The sequence below is a fragment of the Schistocerca cancellata genome, chromosome 9, assembly GCF_023864275.1.
Source record: "Schistocerca cancellata isolate TAMUIC-IGC-003103 chromosome 9, iqSchCanc2.1, whole genome shotgun sequence".
Lineage (NCBI taxonomy): Eukaryota > Metazoa > Arthropoda > Insecta > Orthoptera > Acrididae > Schistocerca > Schistocerca cancellata.
This window is the reverse complement of record NC_064634.1, coordinates 403,367,257-403,386,823: the sequence shown is the minus strand read 5'-3', so window position 1 is coordinate 403,386,823 and position 19,567 is coordinate 403,367,257. Positions and strand designations below refer to the sequence as shown.

At 37.9% G+C, this 19,567-nt stretch overlaps 1 protein-coding gene across 1 annotated transcript in view; it reads right to left on the bottom strand.

Annotated features, from left to right (window-relative positions):
- Window positions 1-3,598: 3,598 nt before the first annotated feature.
- Window positions 3,599-19,567, bottom strand: part of LOC126100954 (bicaudal D-related protein homolog) — a 580,126-nt gene continuing 564,157 nt past the window's right edge. Inside the window, exons 7-9 of the mRNA XM_049911615.1 lie at window positions 17,002-17,223; window positions 12,154-12,411; window positions 3,599-5,693 (exon numbers count right to left, since the gene is read on the bottom strand). Coding sequence (XP_049767572.1) covers window positions 5,538-5,693; window positions 12,154-12,411; window positions 17,002-17,223 — 636 coding nt within the window. The 3' untranslated portion in view covers window positions 3,599-5,537. The remainder of the gene's footprint in view (window positions 5,694-12,153; window positions 12,412-17,001; window positions 17,224-19,567) is intronic.

Genomic DNA, 19,567 nt, shown 5'->3' with positions numbered 1-19,567 from the left:
GATGTTATGGCTCTTAATGGAAGCAAGGCTAAAGAAAAATCAAGACACTTTCATAGGATTTGTCGACCTAGAAAAAGCGTTCGATAATATAAAATGGTGCAAGCTGTTCGAGATTCTGAAAAAAGTAGGGGTAAGCTACAGGGAGAGATGGGTCAGATACAATATGTACATCAACCAAGAGGGAATAATAAGAGTGGACAATCAAGAACGAAGTGCTCGTATTAAGAAGGGTGTAAGACAAGGCTGTAGCCTTTCGCCCCTACTCTTCAATCTGTACATCGAGGAAGCAATGATGGAAATAAATGAAAGGTTCAGGAGTGGAATTAAAATACAAGGTGAAAGGATATCAATGATACGATTCGCTGATGACATTGCTATCCTGAGTGAAAGTGAAGAAAAATGATCTGCTGAACGGAATGAACAGTCTAATGAGTACACAGTATGGTTTGATGGTTTGAGAGTAAATCGGAGAAAGATGAAGGTAATGAGAAGTAGTAGAAATGAGAACAGCGAGAAACTTAACATCAGGATTGATGGTCACGAAGTCAATGAAGTTAAGGAATTCTGCTACCTAGGCAGTAAAATAACCAATGACGGACGGAGCAAGGAGGACATCAAAAGCAGACTCGCTATAGCAAAAAAGGCATTTCTGGCCAAGAGAAGTCTACTAATATCAAATACCGGCCTTAATCTGAGGAAGAAATTTCTGAGGATGTACGTCTGGAGTACAGCATTGTATGGTAGTGAAACATGGACTGTGGGAAAACCGGAACAGAAGAGAATCGAAGCATTTGAGATGTGGTGCTATAGAAGAATGTTGAAAATTAGGTGGACTGATAAGGTAAGAAATGAGGAGGTTCTACGCATACGCAGAATAGGAGAGGAAAGGAATATGTGGGAAACACTGATAAGGAGAAGGGACAGGATGATAGGACATCTGCTAAGACATGAAGGAATGACTTCCATGGTACTAGAGGGAGCTGTAGAGGGCAAAAACTGTAGAGGACAACAGAGATTGGAATACGTCAAGCAAATAATTGAGGACGTAGGTTGCAAGTGCTACTCTGAGATGAAGAGGTTAGCACAGGAAAGGAATTCGGGAATTTGTGGCGGGCTGCATCAAACCAGTCAGTAGACTGATGACCAAAAAAAAAAAAAGCTGTTGGTAGAATTTGGTTACAAGTCACTCCTGTGACTAGTTCCAGAATATTGCTCAAGTGTGTGGGACCTGTACTAGACAGGACTGACAGAATGTATCAAAGGTTTGTTTAACCTATGGGAGAGTGCCACAAAGATATTGAAGGAACTGTACCAGAAGACTCTTGAAGATATACGTAAGCTATCCCACAGATGTCTGCTAACAAAATTCCAAGAACCAGCTTTAAATGGTGGCTCTAGGAATATACTACAAACCCCTACATACCACTCATATAGGGACTGTGAGAATAAGTTTAAAATAATTATTATATGCACAGAGGCATTCATAGTGGTTTTATAGGGTGGTGGTAAGTTCCTATGGGACCAAACTAACTTACACTAAGGACAACACACACACCCGTGCCCGAGGGAGGACTCGAATCTCCGACGGGGGAAACTGCGTGAACTGTGGCAAGGCCCCTCAGACCGTGCGGCTACCCTTAGCGGCATGGTGGTTTTCAGAATATAGATGTAGATGTAATACTGCACATCACTCATGGATGCCAAGATAGGATTGGGAGAGGTTGCAGACAACAGCTGCTGGGAACACTTACAGATGTTGACTTGGTGGTCTGTTTTCTTCGAGATTCCAAAAAAAAAAAAACACCTATGATTTATTCCAGCTCTAACACTCTAACACCTGGACTTACAATAATTAGACAGGTGTTAATATTGAAGGTAAAATCTGGCTGTTGTTTCCAACTCTTTGTAGAGAAAGTGATCCACCATCTTGAAACACTGTCCAAATACAATCAAAGACAGTCAAGGACAACTTTTTTTTTCTTTCTTTTAACTGCTCATAGATTTGTAGTGATGGTTCACCTTTACACTTTGGTACCTTATCACGAATGCCCTTTATAAATAACTTTACACAGAGAACATGGAACCCCACTTTACTGAAATATTCCCCAGTGCTATTGCTAACATCTCAGATACCAAATCCTTATGAACTTTCTTTCCAGAAGCTCAACTGGTGACATTTAAAGAGCAAATAGTGATTTGTAGGTGTTGACTCATAAGAAAACACAAAAACTTCTATATAGAACTAAGACCAGCTAGAAAGCAAAAGACTGCATTTTTACTCCCTTTATTGATTGCTGTAACATGGCATATGGGGTTAACACTTACTGTATTGATCAGTACCAAGTCAACTAGTACATTGGATATTACAATTGTGTGTTGTATGTTGTGCACATTGACTGATTTCTATATGCATGTTGTTACTTCTGCATAAATTTTAATTTGGGTTCTATTCAGTTGTTTATGCAAATTAAAGAAAATTCTTGTAATTGTCAACATATCAATAATTCTGGAATCAAATCTTAACTTTTTTCACACCATAAGTTGTACATGCAATAGAATGTACTTCATACACAAAAACTGAAATTATGATACTAATTAAATAAAATGTTCAAAGTAATTAAACTGTAATCAAAATCATGAGTTGAAAGTATCATTAACGAACTTCTCATGAAATTGAAACATATTCTTGATTGAGATTATAACAACGAATTTCCTACAGTGTACGGTAATTCATATTGTTTGTAACTTTTTGCAAAACTATAATATTTCTTTGGTGATTAGTTTGTATAATCTTTTCAGTAATGGAAGAAGAACCCACTGAATAGAATATTTGCAATAAAATGTTCTGTAATTTAGGTACATAGATTATGTACGCCTCACAAAATCTGTTCAGTTTACAGTATCTAAAATTTTGTAACTATGATGTTAATTTCCAGAAATGTTGTGGCTAAAATTTATTAGGTATCTTAGCAAAACTATAGTTAGAATCAGTAAAACTAATGTATTTTATTGGAAAACTGACAATGCAAATATATACTTGGACTTACTCCAGAGATGTACATCATAAGATGCTAAATAAATAAATATATCTAAAAACAAAGATGATGTGACTTACCAAATGAAAGTGCTGGCAGGTCGACAGACACACAAACGAACACAAACACACACACAAAATTCAAGCTTTCGCAACAAACTGTTGCCTCATCAGGAAAGAGGGAAGGAGAGGGAAAGACGAAAGGATGTGGATTTTAAGGGAGAGGGTAAGGAGTCATTCCAGTCCCGGGAGCGGAAAGACTTACCGTAGGGGGAAAAAAGGACGGGTACACACTCGCACACACACACATATCATATGTATCTGGACTGGAATGACTCCTTACCCTCTCCCTTAAAATCCACATCCTTTCGTCTTTCCCTCTCCTTCCCTCTTTCCTGATGAGGCAACAGTTTGTTGCGAAAGCTTGAATTTTGTGTGTATGTTTGTGTTTGTTTGTGTGTATGTCGACCTGCCAGCACTTTCGTTTGGTAAGTCACATCATCTTTGTTTTTAGATATATTTTTCCTTCGTGGAATGTTTCCTTCTATTATAAATAAATAAATAAGTACATGTGATGACAGAGGGTATTTGAGATGACTTGATAGAGACCACATGTACAGTCTTTGTGAAGCTCAATTGATTTGTCTGTCCCAGTGAGTGTAATTGTTGTGAAGATCAATGTAATTTTTTTTTTCAATATATTGAAAATTAAGAATAATTATCTGAAGTATGTCATTTGGCAGTTAGAATGCTACATGCATATTCTAACATATGGAAATGAGCTCATGTACAAAAATTTCAACTACAGTGGTGATACAGATGAGTTATTGCCTTCTGGCAACTGTTTGAAATTCAAGTCAAGTCAAATCAAATTCTAGTAAGTTCAAACTCGGTGTATCTTGGTGGATCCTAAAATATGACTCAGGGTACTTAAACTGCCTTGTGTTCCTTCTGATTAACTAATGCTGTCACTTTAACTATACAACATACTGCTCAAATGCAGGTGACCATTTGCAGCTCTTTCTTTAGGTTAAATACTAGTTACTACTTTAATTAAGTAATAATTTCTGTATCCTCTCAATTGGGCTCAACTTCTATCACAAACCTGAGTTGTCTTTCAGAGCATTGTTGAATGTGTTGCATTTGGTGCAAAAGCTAACTTGCATGTAATACTAATAGGAATATAGTAAATTTTACTTTATGATGAGCTTGTTGAGGGCTGCGGTGGTTGTGAGTCATGCAGACAGCAAAAGTATTTTAGGTTATAGTCTGCTTTTGAATGAAACTTTCTGACCTCAGGAATCAGCAGTAACTCTGACAGGCCAAAAGATGATTACAGAGAATGAGCATTCCTCTCATCAATAATTTGTTAATACCAATATGTTGTTTAACCTGGCACAAAAGTAACCAAAATGAAGCCCAATTGTTGAACTATTATCTTATGGTCATAGTAAGATGACAATTTTTGTCATATTTTGTTGCTTCTTAAATCCATAAAAATCAAAGTAGTAGCAGCTGGCTTGTATCCCCTCTGTGCAATAGAATTGTGACATTAGTTAAAAACCAAGTAGAAGTGTTAATAGTTATAGGTACTTTTCATTTGCAACATAATTCAATGAGGTATCAGTTTTTCCAGGTTGTAAATGGGACTCTTTAGCCAAGTTTAATTTGTAGATGTATTAAATCTTTTCCATGTTAAATATTTAAGGTAATTATTTGGGATAAATGCTCCAATTGTGCACATACAGTTCATGTAATAGTCATAAACATGTACAAATGAGAAATTTAATAAAACAGTTCAATCAGATTTTTGCATACTTACAAAGTTATAGTAATTGCACTTGTGGTACTTTAATAATCTAGGATTTTAAGAATCCAGATTATCTTAAATTTTTCACATTTTTTTGTACTCAATGCATTTTAGTTAGAATCTAATGGCTGTAAGCCACATTCAAACTGCATTTCTTTGATTGCATACCTTCAAATCTAAAATGTGATTTAAAACAATTTCATGAAAAAGTGAATTAAAATTAATTTATTTACATAAACTAGCATAATTCTATGCTAGATAATTTGATATACACACTAATTCTGCCTATTGCACACAGATAACATTATTAAATACATATTATTACATCATGTACAAAAATAATTTATATGGTACAGTAGTGTTCGTAAAATGTTTTAGCTTAAAAATAAAAGTGGAACCTTTTGATACATGGTAAACTTTTTGTTATCAACGACATCTATACAATCTAAATCCAATCAACAACAAGTAAGTAACATTTTGTTTTATTTACAATGAAGAGATTTTGACTTTCCATGTCAAATAGAAATAGTTTTATTTTCTGATGCTGTGGTTTTTGAGATCATTTCTGTATTTTTATTCACTTGCCAATAAACTATATAAATACGTACAACAGTTAATTATACCATGGTTGGTGCTCAAATTTCATGCTTGCTGCATTGGACATATTCAGTAGGATAATCTTTAATCTTTGTCTCATCGCTGGAACAGACCAAAGAGACGACGAGAGGGTGCTCGCTTCTTGCTAGATGAACTGGCACTACTAGAACTGCTACTTTCATAATCACTAGTGTTAGCTTGGTTTGTTAACTTATGTTTCATTTGTTCATCAAGTAATGCTTGCATATCCATCTGTAAACAGAAAAACATGAGAATTACAATTTTCAGTAATTGGTTGTCCAAATGTAGTTTATTTGCTTTTTTAAATTTTTTTCTACAGAAGTCACAGTAACCAGTTCCCATAAATTTTTTGCAGTCTGTGTATTTATTGTAAGTGGAAAGATAATCATGCCAATGTCAAGTTTTTCTGTGCTAACCTTGCACCTAAAATTGCTTTAACAAAAGTGTAATAGTCTATTATTTTCACATGGAAAAGTGTAAGAAACCAGAATTGTTTCTACTTTTTTACTGTTGTGATACCCCCTCTTCCTTAACACAGCAACTCAGTGCATCATTATTCATTAATATTTGTTTAATAGGTGACTTTTTTATAAGCTGTCTGCATTAGATAACCTGAATTTAAAATTAACAACATAAAAATAGTCCAATGTTCATGGCATAAGTCCCTCATTAAAGTCAAAGTCATCATATATGTCACTGAAAATATGAATCCAACCACAGTATGTCCCATAAAAATCCAAATCATGCTAGTCCTACAGTGGGAAGAGATTTCTAGCTGGAATACCACATCACATGCAGTTCCAGCTGCTGCATGTCATGAAACAGTAAAATGTTTTTGCCTTCTTGGGCTCTGTACTCACAGAAGTACTTAATACAGTGTAACACTAGTTTCTCATCTGCAATGTGCATGCCTAGTTATAAAAAGTTTGCAAATACATTTTTGTTGTTATTGTTGTCGCCGTCTTCAGACCAGAAACTGGCTTGATGCAGTGCTCCATGCTACTCTATCCTGCGCAAGCTTCTTAATCTCCAAGTAACTACTGCAACCTACATCCTTCTAAATCTGTTTAGTGTATTCAGCTCTTGGCCTCCCACTATGATTTTTACCCTCTATGCTGTCCTCCAATACTAAATTGGTGATCCCTTTATGCCTCAGCACACGTCCTACGAGCCAATCCCTTCTTCTTGTCAAGTTGTGCCTCAAACTCCTTTTCTCCCAAATTCTATTCAGTACCTTCTCATTAGTCACATGATCTACCCATTTAATCTTCAGCATTCCTCTGTAGCACCACATTTAAAAATCTTCTATTCTCTTTTTGTCTAAACTACTTATTTTCCATATTTCACTTCCATACATGGCTACACTCCATACAAATACTTTGAGGAAAGGCTTACTGACACTTAATTCTATATTCAATGTTAACAAATTTCTCTTCTCCTGAAATGCTTTCCTTGCCATTGCCAGTCTACATTTTATATCCTCTTTACTTTGACCATCATTAGTTATTTTGCTCCCCAAATAGCAAAATTCATCTACTACTTTAAGTGCCTCATTTCCGAATCTCATTTCCTCAGCAACACCTGATTTGACTACATTCCATTATCCTTGGTTTGCTTTTGTTGATGTTCATCTTAGATCCTCCTTTCAAGACACTTTCTGTTCCATTCAATTGCTCTTCCAGGCCCTTTGCTGTCACTGACACAATTACAGTGTCATCAGCAAACCTTAAATTTTTACAATTAATAAAACATTCTGGGCTATTATGCCATGGTCAAACTGTTTAAATATTGCCTCACAACCATGTATTTCAAATGGAACAAAGAGTTCTATGAACAGATGGATGGTGTCACTATGGGGAGCTCCTTAAGCCCAGTTATAGTGAACTTCTTAATGGAAAAATTCAAGGAGCAGGCATTGGAAACTACGAACAAGGAACTGAATATTTGATTCAATTATATGGGTGATATGTTTGTTTTGTGGCAGCATGGCAGGGAAGAACTGGATTGTTTTCACAAAAATGTGAACTGGATCATTTTGAAGATTCAGTTTACCAAGGGGGATGAAGCAGGTGAAAGAGGTGAAAGATTAAATTTTCTTGATGTGCTAGTTTTCAAGAAAGAAGATGGTAGCTTAGGCCACATGTTTACCAAAAACCCACACACACATAACATTACTTACACTGGGATTCAAACCACCACCCACAACAAAAGCGAGGCATAATAAAAATGCTGGCAGATAGAGCAAGGACAATGCGTGAACCAGAGCTGCTTGACGCAGAATTAAAACATCTCAACAATATCTTGCTCAAGAATGATTATTTGTTTACTCATGTGGAAAGAGTATTAAGACCACCGCATGGAAATCATAGTGATGCTCAAAGTGCTGGTGAAATCAAATGTTTTCCTGCCATTCATTAAAGACATGAGTGACTGCATTGGAAAAATCTTGAAAAAGTGGGAGATCACGATAATTTACACACCCACACGGAAGATACAAGATCACCTAAAATCTGCCAAGGATGCTCACCAACTGCTGGAAAAAGCTGGAATTTATAGGATTCCATGTAGTTGTGGGGAGGTGTATGTAGCTACTACAAAAAGAACTGTCAAAAAATTACTCGAAGAGCACAAGGGCAATTGCTGCATACCATCAAAGGCTATAGAGAGAGGCCATAGAGATTGTGAAACACCCAGGAATTTCAATTGGAAGGAGGAGGGCATGAAATTGAATGAAATTTGGATTCTGGCGCTGAAAAAAATGTGTACCAGTCTTCCACCATGGGATGATGATAATAGTGGACAACCGCAGTTGGCAGCAGCCAATTGCACTCATGCTTTCAAAACATGTGACATCATACCATTGCACGGGAGCCGACGGAAACGGAATTTTGCTGCAGACAGTAGCAACCCAGAGTGTGAATCGGACATTCAACAAACCTAAGATCCTCCCTGAAAATCGGGTTTTAAAGTGAAATCTCTTCAACCATGGCATAACAACCTGGAATATTTTATAAATTGTGACAATTCCAGCCATGAAAGTTTTCATTTTACAATTAAATTTTTTCATCGCTCATAAAACGCGCTACCAAACTTTAGGAAAAAAGCTATGTTTCTTCCCAGCAGAACTTTGGCAGTACCACACAAATGCACTCTTAGCTTAGTTTGCAGATGCTGGCTCTAACTCTAGTTATGTGCTGGGACATATCAAACTTAAGGAAAGACATTATAGTCTGAGGAAGTTGCAAAAGCAAGGATGATACATATGACTGAAATTAACTTAATACGACAAATGAAAACATGAAATTCATAGGATAATGGAAATGTGTATGATCTTCAACTTTGAGAATTATTATCTTGTTGGGCTCCTGAATACCATGGCATGAAATCAAAGAAGATATGAATATGTTCCTACATAATTCCCTTCTACATGGAAAATCCAGGATGGAATGTAACAGTATTATGAAAGGGATAGTTGCTACTCACCATATAGTGTGGGTGCTGAGTCGCAGACAGCCACAACAAAAAGACTGATACAAAATAAGCTTTCAGCCAACAAGGCCTTTGCCAAAAATAGACCCCCCCCCCCCCACACACACACACACAAATGCAACTCACACATACATGACCACAGTCTCTGGCAGCTGAAGCCAGACTATGAGCAGCAGCAGCAGTGCATGGTGGGAGACGCAACTGGGTGGGGGTAATGAGGCTGCAGTGGGGAGGGGAAGAGAAAGCAGGGTAGCAGTGGGAGATGGTGAAGTGCTGCTGGGGGTGTGCAGGGGTAAGGTGGAGAGAGAGTAAGGCAGCTAGGTGCAGTTGGGAGGTTAGACAGAGGGCAGGTGAGAGGGGCGGGTGAGAGAGCCGGGGTAGGGGGCTAACAGGAAAGGAGAGAAGTAAAAAGAGTGGGTGCATTGGTAGCATAGATGGGTGTGTAGTGCTGGATGGGTGAGTAAAATGACTAACAAAATCAGGAGGGTTACAGGAACATAGGATATATTGCAGGGAGAGTTCCCACCTGTGCAGTTCAGAAAAGTTGGTGTTGATGGGAAGGATCCATATGGCACATGCTGTGAAGCAGTTATTGAAATGAAGAATGTCATGTTGAGCAGCATGCTTAGCAACAGGGTGGTCCAGTTGTGTCTTGGCCACAGTTTTTCGGTGGCCGTTCATGAGGACAGACAGCTTGTTAGTTATCACACCCACATAGAATGCAGCATTGTGTGTGTGTGTGTGTGTGTGTGTGTGTGTGTGTGTGTGTGTGTGTGTAGGAAAAGGGGAGATCTCAATGGCTTGTATAAGAGAACATGAAGCACTGACAGTGACTATTGGAACACCATACCAATGAACTATGCCAAATATATTTCTTGAAGAAATGCTAATCAGCACTTCAGATTGTTAGAATGGTAGAATATAACATCCATGCACCCCATCACTGAAGGAAAAATATGAGGATAAACCAAATATAAATAGGATTTTATTTAAACAAACAAAATTATTTATTGAAAAATAAAAGGCAGAAATAATTTTTCTGTAGTTATCTCCTTTAGAAATACATTTTTCTCAGTAAGAAGGAAGGTGTCTTTTGTTAAAATCCCACACTTGTAGACTGAAGCTGGTTGCATCAGGAGCCAATTTCACACAAATCCCCCAACACCTTCACCACCTTCAAATCATTGTCCTCCTCGTACTTCTTTAAGCAGCCCAATCATATGAAAATCACAGGGTGATAGGTCCAGGCATTAGGGAGGATGATAAAGCTGAGTCCACTACATTTCTTCAAGTTTTGAGACCTTCAGAGTTGCAGTAAAGAGCCTGGAATTTGTAAGAGAGTGGCCTCTCACATCAGCTGGTCTTGTCTTTTGTGGCAATATGCAGCCCTCGTCTGGCTCAACAGCTCACAGTAATAAGAAGCACTTGTTGTGCCTCGCTGGTGCAAAAACTCAAAACCTTGCCAGTTGAAGGAAACAGTTAAGACAGCCTTGTCAGCTGACAGTTGAGCCTTGGCTTTCATTGGGGCTGACTCCCCTTTACTAGTGGTGTACTCATGTTTTGCCTCAGGTGATGATCTCAAATCAAAAATATGTCACACTATTTCACAAACCTTGCTGTGAGCCGCTGATAGACCTGCAAACTTCTCAACTTCTGATCTGCAGTCAAAAGGTGATGGGCCCATCTTATGCAAACATTACAAACTTTAGAACATTTGTGATCATTGCTTGATAGCTCCCCTAACTTATTCCAACCTATTCCTCAATTTCAGATACACTCATCCATCAATCTTCTTCAAGAACATCTTGGACTGTGGGAATGTTTTTGTCTGTTATGCTGGGCTGAGAGCAGCAATTATGCTCCTGATTTTCTACTCATTTTCACCCTTCCTTGAGCTCTTTATGTCAACACACAGATACTTGACAGTGCCCAGACTGTGTAATAAGTCTCTGAAAAATGTTCATTGCTTGTTTGAGCTCATTTACCAGCAAGAAATTTTGTAATTACTCATTCTGCAATGCAGGGAATGTTCAAGGGTCAGCTCTGCCCCCCCCCCTCCCCCCTCCACCCTCTCATCCCCTGTCTTCAAAGCTTTCTAGAAGTGTCGGCCCAGTTCTGCCAAACATAGACACTCATAAACAAGATTTTTGTTCCTATTTGACTTACCTTTGTAGAAGCAGGTGGTCATAAGCACTCAATCGAGCTTGCCAATCATTATGTCTGTCATGGGATTTGTGTGTCCACTGCAATCTTACATGTTTATAGTGTCTGGGCTGACCCTATAGCAAACATGTCACCAATGCCAGCTGCAGAAGACTGTGTCAAACTGTAAGCCCCTACAGGTCCACACCTATTGCAAGGTGTCAGTGTAGTAGCAACACTTTCTATGAAAGGATGTGATATTGGATGGTTCAGTATCCCCTCATTGTTTTATATTGCTCTCCATCCACTGGTTCACATGTGTCACTGTTATACCAAAATGCATAGTATGTGCTGGGGTTTCATGGGGTGCAAACGTATTTCCTGGGGGCCAGTTATTTTCCCCCATATGAACTCAGTAACATCATGATATCGTCCCAATCGATGTTGTGTGGTTGATAGGTTCTCCCTGTTGTATTTCCACTTCATCTGATCAGTGTTCACCTTTTTGGTCTCCAAAACTGGATGCTGCAAATGCCTACACATAAATCATCCTTCTGCAGTGACTGGTACACTGCTCCACACAAACTCCAAGTTAGGATTCATTTTCGAATTTGCAGTTTTTCCAAATATTGATATAGAATCTCTCATTTCGACCTCCATTGTCTATGAGATTGAGTACCTGAACATGTTAAATGCACTGTCTAGGAGAATATTAACATTTTATTTCTAATTTATTGTTCATTCACTTTCGTCTCATAATACTTCACTCATGTTGAAAATAGTGGATTGTATACTAACAGTGGTGTGACACTGACATGAAGGTTTCAGTGTAATGTGATCTTCACCGTTACCTACATCATCATGTTAACTCAAATTTCCAAGGCCTCAGAGAACCATCTGACACAGACAAGTTAGAAGTTAGCTTGATATTGGTGCTGAATAGATTAATTACAATAGCAAAGAAATTGCAGCATAAAGAAATACATCTTTGAACCAAAAGAGAATTGGAAGCTGATAGGGAAAGATATTATGTGTGACACACATGATATATAATACTTACCTGCCACTGCTCAAGTTGTTGGCTGAGTTCTACTTTCTGCTGAATGGCTTCCAAGAGTTGACTGTTAACCTGCATCACATCGATGCGAGTGCGGGCCAGTTCCACCTCAGTGGCATTCTTACGTGCAACTGCACCATCACGTACTTGCCATGCCTTATTTATAATTTCATCGCGTGCCAGGTGTGTATTTTGCATATCAAGTCTGGCCTGATCACGTTCCTCTTTTGCTGCTAGCAGTTCTGCTTCACGGACACTAAGCTGTAACAGAGTTTAATTTATTTCCTCAATACATTTTCTTATGAAAATGCATCCAGTATGCTAGTGTCAAAATCAAGGGTTCAGATACAGCATGTTGGTAAACTGAAGAGCAAGCCACACTTATGATGAGAGAAAGTGGCCTTTCACGGAAGAGCACTCCACCTGCCTGCCACACAGGACGACTAAGAATCACTTTGCTGTCTACCATAGCAGTGCATTGTATGGTAATTTATGTAGATTTTGTTAACATGTGTTTCTTGCATTAGTTATATTAGTTTCTAATTTCTGTATTCTGTTTATTGTTAACACATTTAGGGCCAGTATAGGATAGTGAAGCAACCTGTAGTTGCTCCTTGTAATGTAGCTGGGTAGAGAGAGTGGAGACTTGCCTGCTCGCACTTCAGTTTACTCACAGACTAAACTTATTTGATAATGCTGAAAAATATTAAAATTAACAGATGTGAAATATTAACATGATTCAGTCAAATTGTCAATAAATCTGTATTTTTAGTAAACTGTTCAAAGATACACAAACACTGGGTGGTGTTGTATGGCACTGGGTATTATATTAAATTGCACAAAAAAGCAATGTTGGTGTCTATGAAATAGATGTTACATTAAGAAAAAAATGTTGATCACTCTGTTTTGAAAGAAATTCTGATTCAGTCACTACACCCCAACTTTCATCAAACATACTCATTCTCTCTCTCTCTCTCTCTCTCTCTCTATGTGTGTGTGTGTGTGTGTGTGTGTGTGTGTGTGTGTGTGTGTGTGTGTGTGTGTGTGTGTGTGTGTATTCAGAAATACATATCTCTGTACCATGTGAAATCATAGGCTGTGTACTATTGTTAGTCTGGCTGCCACATATACCAGTCAGATGGAGTTGCACCTAAAACACAGCTATCTATATTGTTGAAGCATGCAAGCCAACCTGATGTGGCAGATTCACAGTTCATGGAAGAAAGGGGAGAACATAAAAATGCAGCAAGTGAAGTGGCAAAAGGAAATAAAGACATCTAAAAAATGAAACACATAGAAAGTGGAACATGACCAGGCTGTAGAAGCATGTTGTGTACAGGAAAATTGGAAAAAATCCTTTGGAGAAGATAGAAGCTATGTTGAGCAATAGTATGCAAGAAAGCTGAGATCAACTTGATGCATTGCTGAAATGGTGGCAGCTCTGTGTTCTAAGTTTCTCACACTGTCTACCCCAAATCAACTACAAATTTAAACATGTGTTCTTCCTGCATTGCTGTATAATTCCAATAATTAGTGTTTCGGTACTTGGTTTCCTTCCTGATGTAGCAGTTTTAATGGTCAATAGTGTGTATAGAAGTGGAAGCAACCCTAAGACAGTATTATGTGAAGGAAAGAGGAAGTGGGTAAAGGTGAGTATGAGATACGATACTCTGAGAATAATTTGACACAGCACTTTCAGTAGGCAACTTTTCCTCAATTATATTAAGATTCTTGAGAGAACCGATCATGCCAAAATTGTTCCACCCTGGTCTGAAGGATATATGAGAGAAATGAAATACCCTCAAGGCTTCAAAAAGAATGAAATAGTATTAATGCCAAAGCACAAAGATATATTTCTGAACTATAATTTTAATAAGCAATGGTTCCAGAAGGCTAGATTGAACAGGTAGAAGCTGAGTTTAAAGAGAATCAGTTTTAGTTTTGTTGAAATGTAGTAATATATGAGAGAACACTTATCTCAGAAGATAGTTTGAAGAAAGACAAATATAGATTTATAGCTTCTGTACATTTAGAGAAAGCACACTTCAGTGCTGACTGAAAAAAACAGCTCTACAGAAATCACTGACTGTGTTGTAAACACTATCGATTCTCTGGAAGCCTGGTTTCAATTAAATGGTCTGAAACTGAACATTACAAAAACACAACTCACACAGTTCAAAACAAAACGATCTAAACCAAATGAGATCTATGTCCTACATAAAAATGAGAAGATAGAACCAGCAAGCACAGTGAAATTCTTAGGACTAAACTTGGACAAAAACTTAAGCTGGCAGGCACACTCAGAATATTTAGTTAACAAACTAAATAGCCTTTCTTTTGCAATGGGAATATTACATGACGTAATAGACATGGACAGCCAAAAAACTGTGTACCATAGTTACTCTGTATCTGTCATTTTTGGGGGTAATTCAAGTTATATGGTAATGATATTAAATCTTCAAAAAAGAATCATTAGGAAGATGTGTGCCACATATCTGAGAACCTTATGTCTCCCATTGTTTAAAAAACTAAATATATTGTCTGTCCTGTCACTATACATTTTTGAAATTCTAATTTTTCTGTACAGTAAACCTGAACTTTTCAAAGAATTTCACTTCAAGCACACTTACATAACTAGGCAAAAACAAAATTTTATGCTCCCTCCAGACTGATTAAAGCTATATTCTATGACTCCTCAATACATTAGCATGAAAATATACAATAAGTTAAAGGACTGTGATATTCTGAGCATGAAAATTGGTCATCTAAAGAAAAAATTACATGAACTCTTGGTGGAAAAATATTGTTATTCAGTGGAGGAGTTTATGAATGATGAGGTGATAATTTAAACAGGGGAACTAACATCTCTGTAAAAAAAAAAAAAAAAAAAAAAGTACAAAAATGTAAAAGTATTGTACTGCTAGAAATTCTTTTTATTATTATACTTGTTGCTATTTTTAAGTCTGTAAACTAAATACTTAAAATTACACACTGACATGTCTCCAGTACAACAGATCATATGATCTGAATATAGTATGTTATGAGATGAAATAAATCAAATCAAATTAAACAATGCTGGTTGGAGTACAACACACCCTTTAGAATTGTGAGTTTCTCAGGGACCAAACCTTGTACAGAAGCCAGATGGTAGTTCCATTTGTACAGAAAACTAAGATGAATTTGTAAAATGAACTTTGGTTCAGAGACAAGAAAGAAAAACAAATATTACAATTTACTGTAGATATGTCAGAGATAGAAGTTTAATAGAACTGCTAGTATCTTGAAAAAATTAACAACAGTACAAGAGAAACAAGGATAGTGGAGTGAACCTGAATTCAATCAGGCAATGCTGAGGGAACAGAGTTAGGAAATGAAACACTAAAAGTAGTAATGAGCTTTTCTGTTTGGGCAGAGAAATAAAAAATGGCAGCAGAAGTAGAGAAGATATAAAATGCAGTTTGGTCACAGCAAGAAAAGATTAAGTGCAGCCATGTACGGAAAGTAAATGTGGGACATAATGCTTTACAAATAAGAAGAGAATAGCTTTTGAAATGCAGTACTACAGGAAATGCTGAAGATTAGATTGGTAAGCGGGTAGCTAATGAAGAGGTACTGGAACAAAGTGGGGAGGGGAAATAACAATGTGAAAAGTATAGATTGCTACTCATCACATAGAGAAGTCATTGAATGCAGACAGGGGCAATGAAAAAGACTGGTAAACATTTGAGCTTTTGAATGAAAAAGTCCTTTGAAATAGAGAAACCACACACATTCACACAAGCAAAACTCTCTCTCTCTCACACACATGCAGTCACTGTCTCCAGGTCCTGGCGCCTGACTGCAACTGTGTCTGATGTGAGCAGCAATCTGTTGGAGTGAATGTGGGGGTGAGGAGGAGGCTTGGATGGGAAGGATAGCAGGGTAGGGATGGAGGAAGAAGCTGTGCTGCTTATGGAAGCATGTGGGGAAATGGTGGGGACAGAACGGGATTCTAGGTGCAGAGTTAGGAAGGGGTGTGTGTGTGTGTGTGTGGGGGGGGGGGGGGGGGGGATAGAGTGTAGAGTGAGGAGAGGAGGAAAAGACTGTAGATGCATTGGTCTGATAGAAGGCATGTGTGGAATGGGAGCAGGGTATGGGATATGGGACAGGGGCTAGTGAAGGTTGAGGCCAAGAGGGTTACGGAAATGAAGTATATGTTGTAGAGAGAGTTCCCACTTACACAGCTCAAAAAAGCTAATGTTGGTAGGTATAATACAGATGGGAACTGTCTCTACAACACATTCTTTGTTCCAGTAACCACTGTGGCATCAACCTTTCTTACTCCCTGTCCTCCACCAACCTTCCCCCACACCAAAACTACACATGCCTTCCATATCACCAATGCACCTACATACTAGTCTTTCCCCCTTCTCTATTCCTCTCCCCTCCACTCTCCCTTCTTCCTCCAACTACTGCTCCCCCTCCCTACCTCTCTCCCGCACAACTTCCTGACACTGTATCTAGTGGCCCATCCCATCCCCACCATGTCCCTGCACAGCTCCACAAGCAGTACAGGATCTTCCCTCATCCCTACCTCACTGCTACGCCAACCCATCACCACCTGATGCCTTCTCCTTACCCCTATCACTCTCTCTAGCAGACTTCTGCTCACATCAGGCGCAGTCAGTCACAGTTTTTAAAAATAAAGATATTTAATTAGTGTGTAGTGGATTCATTATAGAACATTTTGGATGTCAAGTTGGTTATCATTGTCTTAGAATGATCTGAATTATTTTAGTACCAGTAACTGAAAATCATTTTTGACAACATACACATACTTTAATTTTTAACTAGTGTAACTGCCATACATACTTTACTCTTGAGTTGCAGCACCTCATCGGTTCGTTTTCGCAGCTCTTCGGTACGCTCCTGCAGCTGGCGCTCTGTCTTTTCGAGGGATTCACGGGTTCGGTGAAGCTCGACTTCCATCTCCAGTACACTGCCAGTACCACTACTGCAGCTGGACTCTCGTCGTCCCCCTGGCTCGCAAAGTAATGTCATCAGCTCTGACATCGCACCAGATAACATTCCGGGCTGAAATATGACAATTTTTAGTTCACCAAAAGTAGTAGTGGAAACAAAACTGTGTCACAAAAATGAAACTTCTGAATTAGTTCTTTAGTATTAGCAGTAGGATCATTTGAAAGTTAAATACACGCATAAAATATAAAAATTGCAAACCGTGTGCAAATTTGAAGATTGGAGATTACTTCTTGGAAGCTGCAGGCATGATAGCCTGCAAGCTAAACTGTAAATGATGATGGTATTTCAATTGAAATTATTAGAGCTAGAAGAGACACAAAAAAAAAAAAATCACTCACAAAATTGAAATTTTCTGGCAAATTAAAACATTGGATTGGGACATGAACGTACAATCTTGCCTATCACAGGCAGTTCTCTTAGTGACAGCTATCCAGGCAGCCTCAAAGCTTCACTCTCATCAATAATTCTCTCCTACCTTCCATCTTCACAGATGCTGGTAAGAGTAACATTCACAAAAGACAAGGTTCCATGTTCCAGTACCAGTCCAGTGCACAGTTTTATTCTACTTAAGTTTCAACACTGTGCACAGTACATTGCAAAGTGAAAAATTTATGCTATTTACAGAATGTTTGTTGAGGAGCACAATTCTTCAAAATTATTTCTGCACAGTTTAAATTGTTACCATATAGGATAGACAGTGGACATCAAAGAGGTTCCAAGGAGGAAAGCTCACTTTGTATTATTGTGAAATAGGAGAGAGAGCATCACAGGTAAGATATGAGAGTTGGGATGGCAGTCATCAAAACAAAACATTTTTCAGGTGCCAAGGTCTTTTCACAAAATTTCAATCTTTAACTTTGTCCTCTGAATGCGAGAATATTGTGTTGACTCCCACCTACATAAGGAGAAATGACCATTGCAATAACATAAGGTAAATCAAATTTTACACTGAAAGATTTAGATGTTTGTTTTTCCCACGTACCATTGAAGATTGAAATGGTTGAGAAATAGTCTGAAAGTGGTTCTGTGAACCCTCTGCAAAGCACTGAAGTGTGAATTGCATCATCGCTATGTATATGTAGGTGAGAACATTGCTGTAATTGTTATGCTTCCCAAGAAAGGAGACTAACAAGTAAAAAAGAACTATAGACTTACTACCTTCTTTTCTGTGATGTACATCAATAATATCTTTACCAACTGAGCAGAAAAACTATCAATTTTCAACCAATCAAAGAAACAAGTTGGCTTTACAATTATCCACTGCCCAGTGGATCAAGTTATGAAGAAATTACAGAACAACATAATGAGCATGCATTTCCCCTCAGTGTATGAACTAAAAAAATCTAAGAAAGCTTTAAAGTCAGTTTCAGCAAAAACTGTAATAACAGCTCTGGACACAACATATTGCTTCAGGCTGGTTTACTCGATAGTATACAAGGATCAGTCAAAAGGTGAAGACCATTTTGAGCTTATGAGCCATGCAATTCCACTTCCATCCTGACCACCAAGTCATAGACCTTCCTAATCATTAGTGCCAATATGATGTTAACAAGCAGGAATGGTCATTGACTGTTTATTTGTTTGATTTTGAAATGTGTGACAAAATTAATGATATTCCAATATGGTTTCTGAATGAAAAAGTCCACCCTATCAAAATTTACATACCAATAATTGAATTTAATGGAAATATGATGAGTGAAGCTTCAGTTCTAAAATGATGCATCACATTTAACAGCAGATGATGAGTAATAGGCTGACTTCCAGCTGTGCCTGACAAGACTTGTGTTTTCATGAAATTTCATGATCAATTGTTTATCAAATTGTTAGTGGTGATTTGAGCTATAGAGAAGTGTATGCAAGGTAGGCTTCTCAATTTCTGACAGATGAACACAAAAAACAACAAGTATGAGCTGCGTCGACTTTTCTGACTTGGTACGAAGATGATAGCAAAGAGTTTTTGAACCACTGAGATTGATGAGACCTGGCTTTCACACAAAATCTAGAAACAAAGTTACAGTCAATGGAATGGCATAATTCATTATTCCAAAAACCAAGAAAATCCAAACAGTATCAAATGGGTGTCCTGATTGACTTTAGCCCAAAGCGGAGACCATAAATGCTGCTCCATTCAAAACAAACTGCATGGATTGTTGTCCAGAGGTATTGTACTTCTTGATAATAACATTTGCCTGTATTCTGCTGCATTGGTGAAGGATTTGCTTTGGCAGTTTAAATAAGAAATTTTTCAACACCTTTCTTATATCCCCAATTTGGTCCCCTGTGATAAGCATCTTTTCCTTAAAACGAAATATTTTTTGGATGGAAAGTACTACAGATATGCCAATGAACTGAAGAGGACATTAGTGATCAATTAAAAAACTTGTTGGTAATTGAG